Source organism: Cynoglossus semilaevis, chromosome Z (genome assembly GCF_000523025.1).
Source record: "Cynoglossus semilaevis isolate Cse_v1.0 chromosome Z, Cse_v1.0, whole genome shotgun sequence".
Classification (NCBI taxonomy): domain Eukaryota; kingdom Metazoa; phylum Chordata; class Actinopteri; order Pleuronectiformes; family Cynoglossidae; genus Cynoglossus; species Cynoglossus semilaevis.
In genome coordinates this window covers 19,954,882-19,975,331 of record NC_024328.1, presented here as the reverse complement: position 1 = coordinate 19,975,331, position 20,450 = coordinate 19,954,882, and the positions used below count along the sequence as shown (strand labels likewise).

Here is a 20,450-nt window from a genome sequence, read left to right as displayed (position 1 = left end):
CTGTACATTACTGCTGACCACTTTACAAAGCATACCTTAACTTTCTGGTCTAATTTCACATCTTCCAGGAAGCAAGATGTATTATTCATTTTAATGGGGTGCTAAATCACCTTCCACAGACTTTTGTGAGATGATCAGTTTTTGCCAAACAGCGTTATGTATTTTGGCTGTGTAAAACTGTTCGTCGGTCTAGCTGTGAGAGACATAACTCAAAAAGTAAGGACAAATTTAAATGGGAAGGTAAGTTATGGACCAGGGAAGATGTAATTGGTGATTTCGCTATGGATCTAGGATTTTATTTAAACCGTTGATGTTGCAAGGTGTGTAGAGGGTGTGTGGACACATGTCTACAACTGAGCAACCTTGGTGGAGGTTCAGTGAAAGTTTATCACGCTGCCAGCTACTGGCATTGATCCAGTTTATGCCCTGGCTTTGATTAGAACATTTTGCTCTTAGGAACAGAATTTGTGTTTGCACCAGTAAAACGGAACAAGTGTTCCACAGTCTGACATCAGTAGTGTGTGTCACTGCAGATCAACAGCTTGCCTTTTCGTCCCGCTTTCCAGAAATGCCCAGAACATTCAAATTTTCACATACATTAAATGTTGCCTTATGAAATAGAAAACTTCTTTATTAGCCATTTTCCTGTACTTTCTCCATCAACTTCTCTCCAGATTTGCTTAACACACAAACATTAATGAGAATATGGTTCACAGAGAAAGACAAAGTCACCTGTGATTCCTTTTGGAAGATTGACCTGTCCTCTATTGTAGAAACCACTGAGCTATGGTCAAAATATTTATATGAGAGAAAGACAGCGAAAGTTAAAGTGACTATACTGTTCAGGGCTTGAATTACCACGTGCATGCACCAGTTTGTGCACGTAAAATTGGACCATTGCACATAATTTGGTACCTAACTTGCACCAGTGCAAGCAGCTTTTTCTACTGGTACCACCGGTAGATAGTTTCCAGTGTATTATGGTTTTCTTCCTTCTTAAGTATTAAACGTCCTTGGTAACCCAGAATCAACCGATGCGGTGCGTGGGGTGTTTTTTTCACTTCCTTGTATTATGAAACTTTTCCTAGGAACAAGTTTCTCTCCTCCCTGATAATTTTCTGATGACCATGTGACACAAATTATCTGTTCGGTACCCCAAATAAAAGCTGAACTTGCATGGAGGTCGCCAAAAGTCGGAGACCTTCGGGAATTCCATTCAATCCACCGCTGTCCAAGAAAGTCTTGGGCAGCCGGGCACAAAATGTAGACCGGCCTTTTTTTCAAAGGGTTGCTTTCAGATGTACCGGTATCAATTACAGTGTGCACGTGATTCGGTGGGGCATGCCGCCTTGGGAATAGATGGTTTTCCGATAATCGTAATTACCCATGGTTGAAAAGTTCTGTTAGGCAACTGGAAGTGAATTTTCTAAAAGAAAATGTTTCATGTCTAATCCAAGAGGCTTCTTCAGTTCTAACTGGTGGTGGGGAGTACAGCAAATATATACTCTCGGTGAGAAAGAATATAGCTACTACAGCTTTACCCTGTTAGGTGGGGCCTAGGGGTCAACTGTGACCCAAGTGTAAACAGTCGTTAAGAGTCTGATGGGTCGTTGTGGTCCCCATCAGAACGGTTTCAGTCACCTGCCTCTTTGTTGTGTGAAACTGAGGAGAATCTTTTTGGTATTGTTACTAGGAGTGCTTTGTATGCTTTGTATGCGCACCATCAGCCATGTTGTGTGGCAAAAGACGTGAATAGGTAGACGTAAACAATCGATAATGACAACAAGAATATTAAATCGCCATTGGGAGATCAGACGAAATTGTTGTATAGAGATTCACTAGACACAATTAGAAAGGCAAGGTACTTGGACAAGTTGAAAATAATCGATGGAAAAGACCCATTCAGAGTCAACAAAGCTGAGTGGAAACGGGCGGACATTGAAAGTTGGCCAGACAATGTATATAATACGGTATTTATTAACACCCAAATAATACAGTGTGTTAATGTAAAAATCACAGTGACATGTCTTTTATGAACATCATTAGAATAACAGTTTACATGAAAAATCATGTTTTACTATTGATTAGATTGTACCTTTCTCCCAAATCACAAAAAATATGTATTTTTTACATTCTTCATTAAATAAAAATAGTTTGATTGTACATGTACATAGACAATACTGATAATGATATGAACTGTGGTCAGCTGAGGCTTTACGTTTGCACTGTGTGCATTTCTCATGTATGCAAAGTACATTTTGATATACTTTAATTTTATTGATATTGAACATATGAATTAAATAAAAGTAGAATGTAATTACCTGAAATAAAGTGTTCAGAACAGTCTTGGTAATGCGTTTTGCTTGGATCTGGGTTGAAATTAGCATGGTTAAAGCCATAGCATCCTTCTTTGTGTCAAAATATCATCCGTCAGCTTCCCTCGGTAACAGATCGCTTAATGTCAAAATCTTCATCTTGCGATTTCCATTCCCAGATCGGTTGGTAGAAGCCCACGCAACACAAGTATTTACCATTAACGGTGTTCTTTTCTGTATTTAATATCTATCTATACGCTCTTTTGCCACACAAGATGGCGGACTACGGAACTATAGGTAGTAGCGCGACGCCATCGGAAAACTCTATCCTAGTAAAGCGATAGTGATACACTGTCATGTTTGCATCTGTTTAAATACCAACAACATTTTTTTGTCATTAACATTTTTACATGTACAATGTCTTTGTTTTTGTGATTTTTTTGTGAGTTTACCACAACAAAAGGTATAAAATATTTTGTTTGCCTCACTCAGTAATTTTGCTGGTGCAAGCAATTTTTGTTTGGTGAAGTAATTTTCTTTTTACCAAGAAATTTAATTAGACCCTGCTGTTACTTTGGTCGGAATATATCACTTCAGTATGACAGTGGAATTTGTGCATGTATTCTATAAGTCTAGTTTCAGGCAGACTAATACCATAATTTGCTTTTTGTACGTTTGTGTAAATGTATTTGGGACAAGGATGTCGGTATAACCTTGGTTGTTTTGTATCCTAAGTGAAATGACAAGCAATAATAAGAAAAAGAATAATGCGCCTGATTTGGAAGATAAATCTCTTCTTGGTATTGTTTTGAAAGCAGCCTCTTCTAAGAAATGCAATAAATGCAGTGATGAAACAGAAGTTCTTTTTTTTCTGGATGATGAATTGCTTGCCTCAAGTAGCTTCAATTCAGTAAGACTTTTCTCCCACTTCACTCGGTGAACTAATCATTGACAAAATCACAAGTCTAAGAGAGACAGGAAATTAAATCCAAAAATGTATTTATGTGTTTAGGAAAATGCTGGCAAGTATAAACACTAAAGATAAACACAACTACATTTGTGGTGCTTTTAGTCTTTTTCTCAGGACCACAAAGTCGCCACAGTGTATATCAATATCCAGCTTTTAAATACCACTTCCTCTATGGAAAACCTTATGTTTAAAGTTATTTTGTGCTTTTTAGAACCCAGCTTTTTCATTTTAACTTAATCCATACAAAGAAAATATTGACTCTGACCTCATTGTTTTAATGGTGTTTGTATGCAGGATTTATACAGAGAAGTATGTTGAAGCACTTTTGTGGAATATGATTATTCAATCACACTGACATGTGCTGTGAGGCCTGTTGGGTGTTATGACTGGGATCAGCTGCTGGTACAGTAGCATATACACACTTGCGCACACACATAGATAATCTAAAGTGCCTACAGGAACCCTGTCAGTGAGCGTGTTAGAGGGAGATAATGTTCAGTGTTTGCTTTAAAAGACTTTTTGTTCACTCAGGTCACTGTGCGTCTGCAGTCTGGAGTAAGCCTTCAGTGCAGAAATGTACACAGGTAGCCTGGGTTCACATCAGTGTAAGTGGTGTCAGTCTGAGCCTAGTGTGTGAGACAGCATTCCCCACTTCCAGCTCAGTCATGCCTTATGTCATTGACTGATGGGATTCCCTGGAGCCGTAGTGAGAAGTGTAGTCCAATGTTTGTTTTGGTTGCCCTCTGTTTTTACACCTGTGACTGAGTGCATATATGTGTATGTAAATTTGGGTGGGTGTATAATTTACATTTGGGTCTGCATCATCTGCATGGGCAATGATCCAAAAAATGGAGTTGTGAATTCTTAGAGGAATGACTGCTGCAGAATTTAACTCTACAGACCGAGAAGGACTCAGTAATGTAGTCTGCCATACCATCATGGTCTCTACATGATGTGTAGATGTGTATATGTGTGTCGTTATGTGGAGAGTTTTTTGATGCGCAGATGTAGCGGTGCCACTGCATGCGTGTGTAGAACAGTTCAGATGCTGGTTTCACCAGACCAGCTCGTAAACCACATCTGGGGAAAGAATTTAGATTCTTTCTCTACTGCCTTCCCCCTTTTTTTCTCTTGTGTGATTTCTCCCCTTCTTCTCAACTCTGGTTAAAAAAACAGTCAGCTTCTTTCATTTTTGATTCTGTCTTTGACTTCAGCCAGAGTTCAGGGAAAATAAGAGGGATTTATTATTTTTCCACAGAACACTTTAGTATCTATACAACTTGGTTTCAGATGTGTCACTTAGTAGTTTAACATGCTCTGTTAAGTACAATTATATGTAGCTAAAAGTAAGCCAAGTAAAATTATTACCACTGTGTAATTGAACAGCAGTCGCTGTCTCAGTTTAAAACCGTGGGAAGAGAATTGATTTATTGACTAGAGTAGAGTTTGTCCAACTCCTGACAGCCATAAATTCTGAGATGGTTTTTGCTGCAACACATTATCTGTCCCGCTTTCTGTCTGCACCCCACCAACAACAGCTTAACTAGGCTCACTGGAACCTTTCTGCTACTATGTTATTTCTTTTTTCTTCTTTTTCTCCATTTCACATCCATCTGTACTTTTATTATGCAATTTTTTAAATACAATTAAATTTCCAAAAAATGTCCAGGAAACAAAAAAAATATTTTCCAATGTTGTTATTTTCTTGTATTGATAAAGCATGCTTGACCTGTTATGGAGCTATCTGTTTAGCACCAGTATTCAGGAGGAAAATAATTAGAACCATGGTTCTGTAACTGCATCAAGTTCCAGGCCTAAAAAGTGAATAGTAGACTATTTTCCAGCACTCTGGACAGCGCATTGAGGCCCTAGTGTTGACTCACTAATCTGGGTTTAGTGTACACCAACATTTTTTTTAAAGTTTAATAGAGGTGAGGGGAGAGAAAAAGGATTAGCAGAGACTGTGTAGAGAAATGAATTAGAAGAAAAAAAGTAAGGTGAATATTTGTTGTGTGTCTACAGAAATTTTGTCTAGGCAGAGTACGAACTGAAACATTCCTTCCAATTTTGGTATGAAACAAATTCTGCTCCAAATATGTCTCGAAACTCTAAACGTCTGAGTCTCAATTGCAGAGAAGTTTGAAAATGCAGCTGGCACTTTTTTAATTTGAAGAAAAACACAGACTTTAAAACAACAACCATGTCTTTCTTCATGGGATTCCATCAGGTATATATCCAATGAGAACGGCAGAGGTGAATATAGACTGTTAAAACCTGTTTCGTTGGATGGTGCGCCAAAAGGAAGTCTTGAAAATGAAGATGAGCGTTTAGTCTGATTCTGAACATTTGCCACGTCTGTGTGGTTTGTTCTGGTCAATATTAATGTTTGACTCCAATTGTAGTCTTGAATAAAAAGAGTTTTTTGCTGATCCGTCTTCAGGAGATGGTCTTGGACAGTTCTCGGTGAAGCCTGGTGTCTATCTGGTGCCCACACGTTTCAGCTTATTTTTACCACAATTATTTCCTTAGCGTTCCATTTTGTATAGCAAAAACAGTCAATTCCATATAGAGTTGAGTGGTACCTGTTTTATTATCTGTAATGATCACCTTTTGTTGCCCATCTTTCTCTAATGGTATTATTTTCTTTTTCTGCAGACAGTCCCTGGCTTTGTTGCGTTCCTGTGGGACAACCAACCCAACCTCAGTAGCTGATTTATATCAACCAACCAGTTGGACAGACTACTGTTCTCTTGCATCCTTTTGGCTGGCTGCCACAGCTTCCCCCCATCCGGACTAGCTCTGGCTGGAGTGTGGATGGAGTCTAGGGATCTGGTTGGCACGGCCCGTCCCAAAGAGGTGGAGTTACAGGGGGGCAGGGTGGGGCCAAATGAGGAAGACCAGGAAGGAGCACAAGACATCGGTTTAGTGTGCAGTGATGATGTGATCATCGGCGGCCTCAGTGAAGGGGAGGGGCTTGAGGAGCAAGGGGAGGGGCTTCTGGAGGAACAGGAGTTCTCCATCAAGGAAGCAAGTTTCCAGGAAGGAAGTCTGAAGTTAAAGATCCAGACCACCAAACGCACCAAGAAGCCCCCCAAGAATCTTGAGAACTATATTTGCCCACCGGAGATCAGGATGACCATCCGGCCTTCTTTTGGAGAGGGCAAAACTGGGAGGCAGGGACGGTCAGGAAGGGGGGCAGGAGCAGGGCGGGCTCAAAAGGACGAAGAACGAGGCCTGACAAAAAAAAGGGTAATTCCATCAGTTCAGTTATTTTTTTCATTTTGATGTCTGACAATTGGTGTACTGTCTGTTCTGTCTAGGTTTGAGCTTGGACTTTGCACCACATGACTTTTTATCTCAGCATCTTTGTACCTCATTTACCTTTGTACCACTCTTACTGCCAGTAGCTCCTCTCCTTGCATGGTTACACAGAGTCAAAGTTTGCTGCGTAATTGAAACCAGTCATGGCCAGTTGAGAGCACACAGTGACACACACATACACATACACATACACAGGCACACGACACACACACACACTCTAACATAGGAACTGAGAATAGAGCTGACATAAGCAAGTGACAGCTGGTGTCGACTCTTTCCATTTGTGGTCATATACACAGACACTTTTCATGTTTTCCCTCTCCTCTGCTCTAATATCACCTCTCATGGGTAACGCCTCTCTATGCCCTCCCTCCAACACACCCTTTGCGCTAGTGTTTGGTGTGTGTGTGTGAGACACTGTGTACGTACAGGTCCTTGGGGGAATCGAGTGTTTGCATTGTGTGTTGACCTACATGCTGGAGTGTGTCCCCGAAGCTGACAGGCTTCTTGATGTCAGTGAGCTGAACAGACCCAGCAGGAGTGAAAGCATCATGTTGTCAACATGATGCTGGGGGCTGTGTTTTGTCATGTTGAAAGCAGATTGAGTATTAAGGAGCATCACCATGACTGGATTTTACAGAGCTGTTTGTGCCTGCAGGAATGAAAAAAACATCAACTATGATACACCTGTCAACATCTACATATATTAATGCTATGGAAATATTTCACTCCTTTTTAAAAAAATCAATAGTTGTTGGGGTCACATGCTGCTAAATCTGCATAAGCATGGAACACTTATGCTTTAATGGCTGCAAAAATTTTAATTATAAACAATGCACTTTCAGTCTTTCAGTTCACAATTTGGTCTTTAAGGAGTGTGACTGGACTAATAAATGATTAAGAGAAATCTTTGCTGAGTATCATACACAAGTGTAAGATACATGAGTAATTACAAGTCTTTGCATGTTATAATTTTTTATCAGTTTTTAATACTTAATCTAAACTAGGAGAACTGAATTTTAGTTGTGCTATTACATAAATGTAGTTCTAACTTAAAAATACCAGTTTTTCAATTGTAAGACATCAAAGTATACATATATTCTATGGTGTTTTTCAATTGATGAGCTGTACTGTAATGGTGGTTTGTTCTATTTCCCATTCCATACTGTAATTGTTCTTTTCTTTTTTATAACTCATATTTCAGTTATACATATTTAGTCTGTAATGACTAATAGAAACCGTGACAAATAGAAAAGTTGTAATCAGTGGCCAACTCCAACATCTGGGAAGTGAGTCTAAAATAAAATGTATCTTTGTTATTATAGTATTTTCCTTAGCCCCAGCTTTGGCCCAATGTCTGGACGACCTCTCTGCCATAATTGTAAATCTAACTTTCTTCCTGAGTTACTGCCAAAAAGTACTTTGGATACATGACTATCATCATTGCACTCTGATGTTTAGGTATCCAGTCCTGATCCAGTTCCATCAATCCATTTGGAGGAAACTGCTACATGATGATTGACATGTTGTCATAGTGACGGGGGGAGCAAGCTGGTCTCCATTGAGGTTTAGGGAGATGGGAGTTGGGAGGAGGAGGAGTGAAGGATGTGTTAGTGTTGATTCAGATCAGTTTCAGCCATTCACCCTGTCCCTCAATCACACTACCCCATCCACCTCCCCGTCCTCCCTCCTCTCCTACAGTCTTTCCCTCCATCTCCCCATCACCTGCTACCCCAAGGGTGTAATACAGGCAGACTCACTGGAGAGGAACGGGTTAAAAAGAGAGCCTGAGCCACTTTCTGTCTACCTCGTTTGTGTGTGTGTGTATGTGTGTGCGCGCGTCATAAGGTTAAATACTCTCTTTGTGGTGTGTGTGAGGCTGTGTGTCAGGAGGGGATGAGAGGCGAGGAGGGGGAGCAGATGGACAGCCTCTCCACTCCTGCTTGTATTGTGTCCAAACCTACTCTTTTCCTTCTTTCTGTCTTAATCTTTTATCTGCCTCTCTTTTCTCTGCTTTTCCCCTTTAGCTCCCTTTTTATCCTCTCGTCTTCCTCCCTTCACTCCCTAATTTTTTTCCATCACTCCAGACCTTTTTTCCTCCTTCTCCCTCTTTTTACCCTCTGTTGTCTTGTAGCAGATGGCAGTGTGGGGCAGCAGCAGCAAGAGAGCAGAAGCCATAGTGTAAGCAAGAGATGGGGGAGAGGAGAAGGGGGTTGTGGAAAGAGAAGGAGGTGGAGAAAAGAGGTGGGGGTCAGGCATATGGAGAGCCTGGTTAAGGGGCCCCCTCAGAGGGAGTGTGTGTGCGTGTGGTAGTGTGTTGAATAGGGACAGAGGGGCAGGATACAATAGCTTCCCATTAAGACAGAGATTTGACTCTAATAGACAGAGAAGGGGAGAGACAGAAAGACAGACGGACAGACAAATAAATAAGCAAACACAGAATTCCTTTTTCTGGGAAAGAGCAGATAATATAAAACATTAAATAAATTGTGATTTATTTAATTTTTATTATCAGAAATGTAAAGATCTAAACCCACCCATAAGTATTAATAAGCAAAGGCAAAGGTTAAGCAAAGGTTTTCTATAGAGGCGGCCATGTTTTTTCATTAGTTCCAAGTAAACAATCTAAATATTTTATGTATTTACTAAACGCAACCATATGGTTTTCCTTCATGCTTAAACAGACATTACAGTATAAGGTCAAAATTATTAGCTTCACTACAGGATGTTGCTAAATATCACACGGCTTACCTCTGATAAAGCTTTGCTTTGCCAGGTACAGTTCAAGTTTTTGTGATGAATGTGAGAAACTGAGGTGCCAGTAAACATGGCATTTTTAGAACCAAATTTCATTAAACATATGAATGCGAAGAATTAACAATCTATTTTTTCTTTAAATAGTTATTGAAACTTTATAACAGTCAGTGAGGATATAATAATAATAATGAATAATAATGGAAACTCTGCAATTACTGTTTACTATAGGGCTGTAATGATTGTTTGATTAATCACTGACCTGCTGACTGCATAATAAACCAGCAATTTTAGATGATGTCAGCCAGTGAATTGTAAATATATGTGTACATATTGTGTTTATTTATGACAGGAAACATTTGAGGACACACTCATTATGTCATATTTCCAGTCCATGGTCACAAATGACTGGTGGATTAATTGAAATAGTAACTGTCTGATTAATTGTCCATAAAGCACTCTAACTGCTCTAGTTAACTGCAGACTCTACAGTGAACCAGAACAACTGAAGTCTCTTGATCCTGTCACCTCTGTAGCAGGCGTCTATAACCAGGGGGTCAGCGAGCAGACAGTGTCAGGGGACGGACCCACATACATGCATAAATGGGATATGATGGGCTTCCCTTCTCTGTCTGCAGCTGACATCACACACATGCTGAACGTCCTCTCACGCACAGCTCTATGTTTGAGCCATGCCGCGTCTGCTCATAAGATAAATGTGTATGTTTCAACCGATCGGATTCTGGCTCAACCATCGCGTTACTCCTGCAGACACACAAGCAACCCACACACACAGACAGTTACTAGTCCAATGCCTACAAATGGTGAAAGCGTGCATGAGCTAAAAAACATAATTTCTCTTTTCCCATCTCTCTCTCTCTCTCTCTCTCTCTCTCTCTGTCTATTTCTCTTTGACTCTCTCTGTCTTTTTTACACTCCTGTGGATTCCCGGCACACAAACACACCCACACAACTCATTTTGAGCAGTGATTGCAGTTAGAGAGAGTGTTTTCCTGGTTATCTGTCCAGTTCTTAGGACATGCCAAATGTGGCTCTTAATCCATTTCACTATCTGTGGAAAGAGATAAGCCATAGCTTTTTCCAGGAGCCCAGGCCAAGCTCTAAGTGTGTGTGTGTGTGTGTGTGTGTGTGTGTGTGTTTGTTTGTGTTGCTGTGTGAGCACATGTATTTGTATTAGTCCATGAGTGAAGCTATAGACACACACTTATCTTATCCCGACAGCCCCTCTGCTTGGTGGTCCCCCTGGCTGTGTGTTACGTGTGTGTGTGTATGTTGTAGCTTGATGGTCTCCCAGCAATGTTTGTGATTATTATGTTAGTCAAGTGCATTCAGGAGGAAATTAATGCTGCCAGAGTTGTCACATCGAGCGTATGGTTGATTGCATCCCATGCACATGTGTGTCTGCAGTGTGAAATGTGTAACCTTTTGATGTGGATTTTTTATATCTGGCTGCGATGACGGTTGGTGACCTGAGGGACTTGATGAGCTCATAAACTAGTGTAGAGTGTGTGAGTGTGTGCATTCGTGGGATTGTGTGAGTGCGAGTTAGATTGTGTATGAAGTAATCCTTGACTGATTTACGGATGTGCATGAACATGAAATGATCATCTTTTATACGCTCTGACTTAACTTTTCTACTAGACACTTTTCAGCTTTTGCTTTGGCGCATGTGTCTGTGTGTATGTTTAGTGTGCTCTTTCAGAGTAAGAGCTGGGAATGCTTTAAGGGGCGTTTCCCTGTGGTTGATGGGGGAAGGGACATGTGTATGCCTATATGTGTTCATGTGTATGTGGGAGCGTCTGTGTGTTCGTGTGTGTGTGTATGTGTGTGCATGGGCGCCTGCATGCTGGGGAGGGGTGAGTAATTTAGCACTGCTGAAACACCAGCTGTCCATCTGTGTCTGACCCCTATACACACCCTGTACACATTGGAAACACACACTGGCACCTCTACTGACACACACGTACACACACAAATCCTCACAAACACACACAACTCCTCTGATCATCTCTTAAGTGTATCTCAAACCTTAAGGAAGTCCAGACAAAACACAATCTGTTTTTAGCCTTCCTCTCATACTGCACACAAAGGTATACACAAACTCACACTCTCTCTCACACACACAGAGGTTTACAGAGCTGATCTTGAATGGACTCTACTTTGAGTTCCATTTTGTTGACAGAACTTTTCCGAATAACAACAGCATATGTCTGGAACAGTAAGTCTAGTCACAACCTAAACCCAACAACAATTCACATCTCAAAAACTCATTTTAACCAGAACTGCAGACATGAACTACAGCCTCATTAGAGCCAGGTTTTAAGTTCCCATGAGGACCACTGGTCTTGAGAAGGTCAGTGTATGTGCCAGAATGGCACAAAAAGAAGAATACGCACACACACACACACACACAAACACACACACACATAGATAGACACAAACATGTGTGGATGCACTAGTGCTGCAGTGCATCCACACTGAATGATTCTGGAAGGTCATTCTCAGTGAGCGTTCATACACAAGCAGACACACATAGAAGCACAAAGAAAGCTGGCCGCTGGTAGAAGAAGAGGTGAACTTTGACCCTGCTGGACATTCAAAAGTGGAGGTAATAGTTAGACTACACAGTTGTGTAAGCCTCTGAGTCTACCTCTCTGTGTGTGTGTGTGTGTGAGTATGTGTATGTGCTCTGCATTTGTTGGTGCGAGCAGGTCAGGGTTGAGACAACTGGAGTCTGGCCTTTGCTTTCTTACCCCTAGGCCTGGATTTGGTGTCTCTTGTCTATGTGTGTGTGTGTGTGTGTGTGTGTCTGTGTGTCTGTGTGTGTTTGTGTTGACCATTTGGTAGGAACTGTAGCTAATTTCTCAATCAGACACACACATACCATCTTCTCAATCCGTTCTAAAAGGTCAAGACCCATTCATTCACTATTGTGTCCACTCCCAGCGGGTTGCTGTTTCTCTTCAACCAGATGCGAGCAGACGATGACAGTCAGTAATAAAGACCTGGGGCAGTTTCTCTCAGTCATGGAGCACTTAGCAGTGAACACGAAGGGCCTCCACCACAGCACTCTTAATTCTTCAAAAGAAATACAATAATAATAATAAACAGACCCTGTGTCTTTAAAGCCATTTAAAGGCAGGGAGCAGTGATGGTTTAACCATGGCCTCATCATTACATCTGTGTATCTACTGTTTGATATAAATACATACAGGCCTGTGTTGGATTCTGGACAGCACTTTACTTTGACTTGCATATTTGTGGGATTGTCTGGAAGGCAGATATGTTTGATGTCCTTTGTGGTCACAAATGATGTTGAGTCACTGCATCATGTGTTTCTGGTGGCTGCTTTATTAGTATGGCTCCATCATGCCTCTGTGGTTTGCTTGTGCATCTGTGGGTACGTGTGTGTGTTGAGGAGTGTATCCTGTGGTTTTGAGAGGAGGTCCAGCAGTGATGTTTGGTACAGGGAGGGGAGGACACTGGGACGATGGGAGTTGGAGGAGAAGCAGGCGCAGAGTATTGACTTTCACTGTGTCTCACTTGAAGCGTAAGTGTGTTTGTCAGTGAAATCTGATGGCCCCATCAGCTGTCTAGGACGTGCTTGACAGAAGGTGTGTGTGCGTTTGTGGGTGTGTGTGTGTGTAAAAGCCTCTTTCTGTTGCCTTAAGAGTGTCTTGCAAAAGAAGAAAGGAGAGGAAAATTTCACTTGAATTACAAAAGAATCAACACATTGCGATAATAGAATGGTAAACAGACAGGTATTAAAAATCAAGTGAGAAGTAGTGTCAGTGAACTTTTCTAAAGAAGCACATTCCATCGTTATATGGGTCTTCAAACATCAAAACAGATTTTAGGTTTTAAAAACATCCCAAAGTCAAATGTAGTCTGCCACCAAATAACAGCATAGGCAAAAAGGATAGCTTGTGTTCTACTTCAAATGTACAATTCATAGAAAGCTGTAAAGTTTAGAGTTTATAGCTGTTGTAAGAATGGGATAATTTGCGATCAACTTGCTAACAGCCAATTCCAGACAGATTTATTCAGTAAATAAATTGATTCTGTTTGTATGAACCTAAAGGTTGGAGGTATTTTCAGCAGTAAGCAGTAATTTAAATGTGTTAGACTTATTGCTTCTTGTTAGCTAGCTTGCTAACAACTTACATGTCTATTCTGACAGCATAGTTAAAAATACTTTCCCCTAATATGCTGTGAGTTTGGGCAAGTGTAGTGGATGCAAAACATTGAAAATATGCAATCCTGTCTTTACTACTGGTCTTTGTTTGTTAACCATGGATGCACACATGGACAAATGATATAAATATGTAGGTCTGTCCCTCAGCCTGTGTGTCCGTCCCACGGGTCAGGCCAGACTAAACAAACAACTGTGTTTATGAACTAGGAAAGAGCCACAAGAGGGCTGTTCTGTGGTCCATTTTAGCCCATACACCCTCTCACTCACCACACAAACACACACACTCCTGTACACCTCATCTTTTACCTGCCCTGTGTGGCATTTGTGCCTCCCCGTTCTGTTGCCCTTGCATCTGCCCCACTGCTCCCTACCCACTCACTGTAGCCCGCTCTCAGACCGAGAGGAATGCTACTCCATGTGACCTCTCACCCACAGCAAGGAGGGGTGCTGGTTTAGAAAGAGGGAGCAAGGGGCAGCTGCAGTCATGTCCCCCAGCATGCAAGGAAACACACAGATGTACACTGGTGCTCAGACATCCAAATGCAGTATAGTTTCACAGGCACTGGAGCAGTTCTGGTTATAAAGCTCAGAATCTCCTGCCTCTTTGTGACAGTCTGAGAAGGTGTGTGGGTGTGGGTGTGTGTGAACGCAAGAGTGAAGTGCAGCCTCACACAAAGGCGTTACTGTTGGTAAGAACAGGCCTAAGGGAAGGTGGACAGTCTGATTGGTTAAGACTATTGTGTCTCACTTTGTCCATTCTTTCTATCACTGAGAGCTAGGAGTCAGCAGTGATGTGTCATATGTGTGAAAACATTACAGCTTAAGTCCTAACACAGTTAAAATCAGAAATGGGCTTGTCATCATTTCTGTTGACACTAATTCCTGGCCCAAATGCTACCTAAATATTTATGTTTTAATTACAATTTTAACCCTGTTTAATTAATTTAAATGTTTTTTAAAAAAAAAAAAAAAACAACAGTAAAACAGGTTCACAAATGTAAAGAAAAAAAAATGACCTGGTTGATTTTAACTATAGTTTTAGTCCAGTGCTGTAACAAGGACACCAGGAAATTGAGGCACAATACCAGGAACCATGTTCATTTCCACTGCAAATACAAGGACTTAAGGAGGTTCCTTGACTTCATATAATCCCTGCTGAAACAGCTTCAGGATGTTAAATATATCAATGAAATCTATTTCCATGAAGATTTTTACCCAATGGACCAATTATCATTTGTACTGTATATATTTGGGGTTGTTAATCCATTTGTTAGTACAAAAAACAATAAAAAATAAATAATATATAAATAAATCATCCGTATTATCTCTCTGTCTCCCAAATCTCTGATAAAAGCCTCGGACGTGTTACTGCCTCTTTAACTAGGCAAGGATTCATTAGAGTGTAGCTTCATTGTTGCAGTCCACAGTTTAATGAAGAGGAAGTGTTTAATCTCAGCACAGCTTCTGTCTTGAATTACCCATCATTCCACACAGGAAGTCATCCCTTAGGATTTAGAGCAGCTCATTGGATGTTAATTGTTTCCTGTTGTACATAAGTGGCACGATTGGGTCATATGGTGCACAGAGTACAATGGATTGCACATTTTTACTTTGCAGTTTTCTGCTGTTTGTTGTTCACATTATATGTGGACTGTGGAGTTTTTACCCCCACGTCCAAAAATAAGGGTTGATGAAACTGCATCTATTGATTCCCAAAGTGCTGATGTCTGTGATGAATAGAAATTTGGCCATTAAAACGGAGGAATTTTTAGTGGCCAACTATCCATAATATCTTGCCTTGGTTTCCATGTACGTGAAGTGACTAAATTAATTTGAAGCTGTAAGTCATTCTTCTACAAAGTAGGGGGCTTGGGATTTCTCTTTAGCTTGCCATTCTAGCTGTTAGTCAGATTAGCATTTGAATTAGCTATTAGCAATAACATTTTCTTCACAACTGCAAATATTTTATATGTACTGTCCAATCCATGTCTTCATGTCAAATACACAATATCGTTTTTGAGAATGCTGTTACTGAAAATAAAAATTCTAATTATTTAATAAATTGTAAGCATGGTTAGAGTCTGCTTCCTAAATTCCTTTTGGGTCAAAGCCTCAATGGCACCTACCTAAAGAGTAAGACACGCTAATGATTGATAATGCTAACATGGTCACTACTCTCTGTTCTTATTTTGTAACTTGTAATGGTGTTGATGGTAATTTAGGGCAGATAATGATGATGACGTTTAGGTCAATATATATATAGTTACAATGTATTCAAATATTATTATTTATTATGAAACACGTTACGTATGCTTCTGGTGGTAAATGTGAGCAGTTACCGGTTAGCAGCTAATGCCTGTTAATCTGGTACAGTTGCTCCATTAATGTATTTCACATGAATATTTGTGAACTATCATTTACAGCTCATTGTGCACTAGTTATACCCACAGAAACAAAACTGTGTTTATGTCCAAGTTGTGACACTGAAACAGACAGATCAAAGGAAATACTGTACATAATTTGAATGATGGCATTTAGAAAACTCTTTCACTCTGTTCTTTGGTGCAAACCAAACGATGTCAACTACTGTACAAACACACCTCAACACAAAACAATTTTTTGCCTATGTAGCCTATGGAAAAATACAAGTTATATCAATTTTTACTCTCCTTACCAATGCAATGGATAGCTTGACTGAACAAAGCTTAAGAAGCCTCTTGGATGAGTGGTGAAATGTCTTCAAAAAAACCTACCCTGTCCAGTTCCCCTCTATGTAACTATTTTGGAAAGCTTAAGTATATGCCGAAGGTGTAGCAATTATCAAAAACCCACAAATTCACACCTTATTTTCTGAACCATTTTTTGGTGTGTCAGTTGTGCAGAGTTGACACAAATCTTTCCATGTTACTGAGGTGAATTCACCCAGGGGAGTGTAATGCTCTGGTTATCCATCTTGAGCTAATTAAACCAGTTTAACTTTAAATGCAGATGTGATCACTTAATTATACTAAAAATATTCACGTGTCTAGAAAGAGACGGTAAAATTAATGTAAGATTCAGACAATGTACAGAAGGTTGTGTGAACTTTAAAATAGAAAATCAATATTGTGTTTAATGTGTTTGCAGTAAAAAAATGACCCTTGTTATGTCAGTAAATCAATAACAGTGCAGGTGCAACACTTCTTTGTCATACTCTTATGATGATTGACTGGTAACATTTGCATTGCAGTCATTCATTTTCCAGCACTGTGGCTTATTTAGGGTCACGGAATCGGACATATCCCTGCAGTCATCAGGTGAGGGCTGGGCACATTATCAAAGTACACCACCCCACCACAGAACACATATAGAGAAACCTATGGTCACTTAAGCTGGAGAACTTTAAGAATCCTATCCTTTCAGTAACAATGTGGCTCTATGTGGATCAAGTTTTTGTCAAAATAATTTTGTCCCCGATCAAGTTTTTGTCAAAATAGTTTTGTCCCCACGGTGTGTGTTTGTGAGGGAGTGTGTCGGTACGGTGTGATGACGGCTTACATTTCCTTACGTGTAGCATATAATGTGGTTTCAGAGTATAATGCCGTCACTGGCGTTACAGCTGCGTCCACTGAAAGGAACAGTAATAGCTGTGAAACAGTGAAAAAAACTGTACCCTGATGCACACACACATACACACACATCACTAATGCTAATAACCAGGATTAGATGTATACTTTGTGTGGCATGTAAATATGTCTGTCATTACTGCCCAGCATAATGACATGCTTCAACTCAGCCAATCAAAGGCTTTTGTTCAGATTGAGTCATCTACAACCAAGTGTGTCTGAAGGGGGTGTGACTCATGTGTTCCGCTGTGCATCTTTAGGTTCACTTCAGTCCGAAGGATTAATACAGTGAACATGTGTTCTAAAAGAACATTTTTCAGACTTGCATTTGTAAATCACGAATTCATTTTTTGTGCAGATCAAATGAATGTTGCTGCAGAAAAGTGGCATTCTGTCTGGTACTGTCAAACTATATCTAAACTGTGGTCACAGGCTCCAAGAAGTGAAGTTTGATTAGGGGCCTTTTTTCCAAACTTTCCCAGAAGATGCTGTGGCTGGCACGAATGCCATTATATCTGAGATAGTGAAGCCCTGGCTGAGTGAAAACAGACATACTTGTACACACAGTTCTAAGCCGCAGGCCTGATCCACAAGCAGTCCCACCTTGACACCCCTCTGGCTCCTTTTCCACCCTCTCTCTCTCTCCTCCCACTTTTCTCTCCCCTGCTGTGGGTCTCCACAGGCGCATGAATGGAAGTCTTTATTCCCGGGAGAACTGGTGGGAAGAAGAACGAGAGAACGAGGAACAGGGAAGGAAGGAGGAGGGTGGGAGGTGGCCCAGTGTTGGAGGGGGGTGGCTGAGTGTGTGACTGGCTACAAGATCAACACGGTTCCACAGCTCCTCTTTTCTCCTCTACCGCTTTTCCCTCCTTTTCTCTGCACCCCCTCCACCCCTCCTTAAGTGTAGTGGACACAAAGCAATGTTAGTATTCATGGTGTTTGTTTGCAGAGGAGCTATGTGTGTCTACGTGTGTGTGTATGTCTCTCTCTGTGTGTGTGTATGCGAAGCTGTCAGAAACATCACAGAGAAGAAGCAGCACTCACTCTGAATAGAGCTTGAGAGAAGCGGGCCGGGGGAGAGGGGAGTAAAGAGGAGAAGGAGGTGGTGGTGGTGATGGTGGTAGTTCCCACAGGGGGGGAATGGTCAGCTCCCAAAAAGAGAAAAGAAGAAGAAGAAAAGGGAGAGATAGGATGCAGATGGGGGAGGTTGTTGTTGAAAGTGAGGCCACAGGACAACATGGTGTCAAGCCAAGAACAAGTGTGTGTGTTTGTGTGCGTAAGAGAGAGAGAGCGAGTGAGGATCATATCAGTTAGTCATAACGTTTCGGAGGGAGGTAGTTGTAAACGGGTCTAGGCAATTCTCTTCTTGTTTTCCTGTTGGTCCTCTTCTTCCCTCCTTCTCTGCTGCTCTCATTCTCTCAGTAACCCCTCCACCCCCTCGCTGTCTCTCTTTCTCCCAGTCTTTCTCTCTTTCTTTGTGTGTCTGCCTGGACAGCTGCCCAGTTCCATACACAGGGAAAAATGAAACGCTCTAACCACTGGGCGTGCTGCCAATAAAAGGCTGCGAAAAACTGTTTGAAGGGCAGCATGTTTTTGTGCGTCTGCGTGTGTTTTAGCATGTGTGTGTGTGTACATGTACACTGGGTTGTGAGATTTGGGTGTGCCTTTGTAGGGTGTTCTTTTCTAGTGTAATGGTACAGCCAGGGTGCTCAGTACATGCCTATGTGAGTGTGGGGGAGATGTTCCACTCTCTGAGCCTCCGTTTATTCAACGGTGGAAAAATGAAAAGCCATCATATACCTCATCACCCCTGACGAACTGAGGAGTAAAACTGTTGACTTCCAAATCTAGATTTAAACCACCCTGGTGGGAGTAAATGTCATGTTCAGACACACATTTTGCCATGAATACTGTATATATGCTGACTCACCCCAGCCAAGTTTATTTCAGCTGGTGGTTGCAGCACTTAGTCACATATTACCCATGACCCCCTCTGCTGTTCTGTGACCTTATCTGGTGGTTACATCATCAGGGGAATGGAATGTGCAGCTCCATATCTGCCTGTGGAGAAGCCTTTGGGTAAGTGACTGGGACAAGTCTATGTTGTTACAGTGGCTGGCTGAGAGGAAGACATCCAAGAAATTGGTGTTGACTGAGTTGTAGAGCTCGACCATTAACCTCAGAATAGAGCCCTCAATGCCTCAGGGGAACTGATCTGAATCAAATGGGTTGAGGGCTAAACCATCTTTGGATTTGTTCTGTGACTCTTATCTATATTTGATGTGAAAGGACTGAGGCCAGTGTTAAAAAGATTTGTCACAGCTTTTGTGCTTGCTGGTTGCTCCTGGGGTAGAGTCCCTGATGGAGTGGATCTCCCAACCACTGCCCCCTGCTGCAGGGCAGCAGGAGTACAGGAAAATTGCAGTATGTGAGCAGTAGCACTAGAGTAAAATTGATTTGTGTTCTATTTGAAACAAAGCAAAAACAAAAGAAGTTGACATGTGAAAGGTCATGACTAAAATCCCAAAGAGAATCTTAGGAGCAAACCGAAGACCAGGTTATGCTGGTTATCCAATCAAGAGTAGTTAAATGATTTTCCAAATCCAAATGGTCTAGAATTCATCAGAAGACTTTGCCTGAAACTCTTCCAAAACTTCTCTGAATTACCGAAGTTTGTTATTTAGCAGAAAACAGGCCACTGCTGGCGTTTAGGAGCAGGAGTTTTTATCGTTTTAACAGGTATTTTCCTTTTTTTGCAGTTATTTTGTTTTGCTTTGCAGAGTAAAATAAAGTAATTTTCCCAATTAAGGAGCCAATGCTGACAATGTCGGTATGGATTCCCTAGAGCTTTGACTTTGTGTCAAAGCACCTGGGAATTTCTGCAAAGATTCACAGTTTAGTTTTAAGTAAAAATGATGATGATCACATCCACGACAGTAGCTAAATGCACTGTTTACATCATAAAGTTTACATCACTAGTTGTCAAACAGGGTGGGTGAACACTGCTCTTTTTTGTGTTCTGAAAAGGCAAAAGGATTTATCATGTAACCCTATTTTAAACTATGCCTAGTGGTTTTATTGTGTTAAAACTTTGGCCATTCTGTTTATGTGAATATCAGACAGTGAGTGTACAACCCCTGGAATGTGAGAGGCATCGAGAAAGGGAGAGGAGAGGAGAGGGTGGTAGAAGGGAGGAAACTACGAACAAAAAGCTGAACTGTTGCCAATAACCCAACCTCAACCCGGAAAGGGGCGGGGGGGCAGTGAGC

The 20,450-nt window shown here is 41.1% G+C and overlaps 1 protein-coding gene across 1 annotated transcript in view; it reads left to right on the top strand.

Annotated features, from left to right (window-relative positions):
- setbp1 (SET binding protein 1) overlaps window positions 1-20,450 on the top strand; it is a 43,562-nt gene that overhangs the window by 6,366 nt on the left and 16,746 nt on the right. Inside the window, exon 2 of the mRNA XM_017043100.2 lies at window positions 5,941-6,534. Coding sequence (XP_016898589.1) covers window positions 6,100-6,534 — 435 coding nt within the window. The 5' untranslated portion in view covers window positions 5,941-6,099. The remainder of the gene's footprint in view (window positions 1-5,940; window positions 6,535-20,450) is intronic.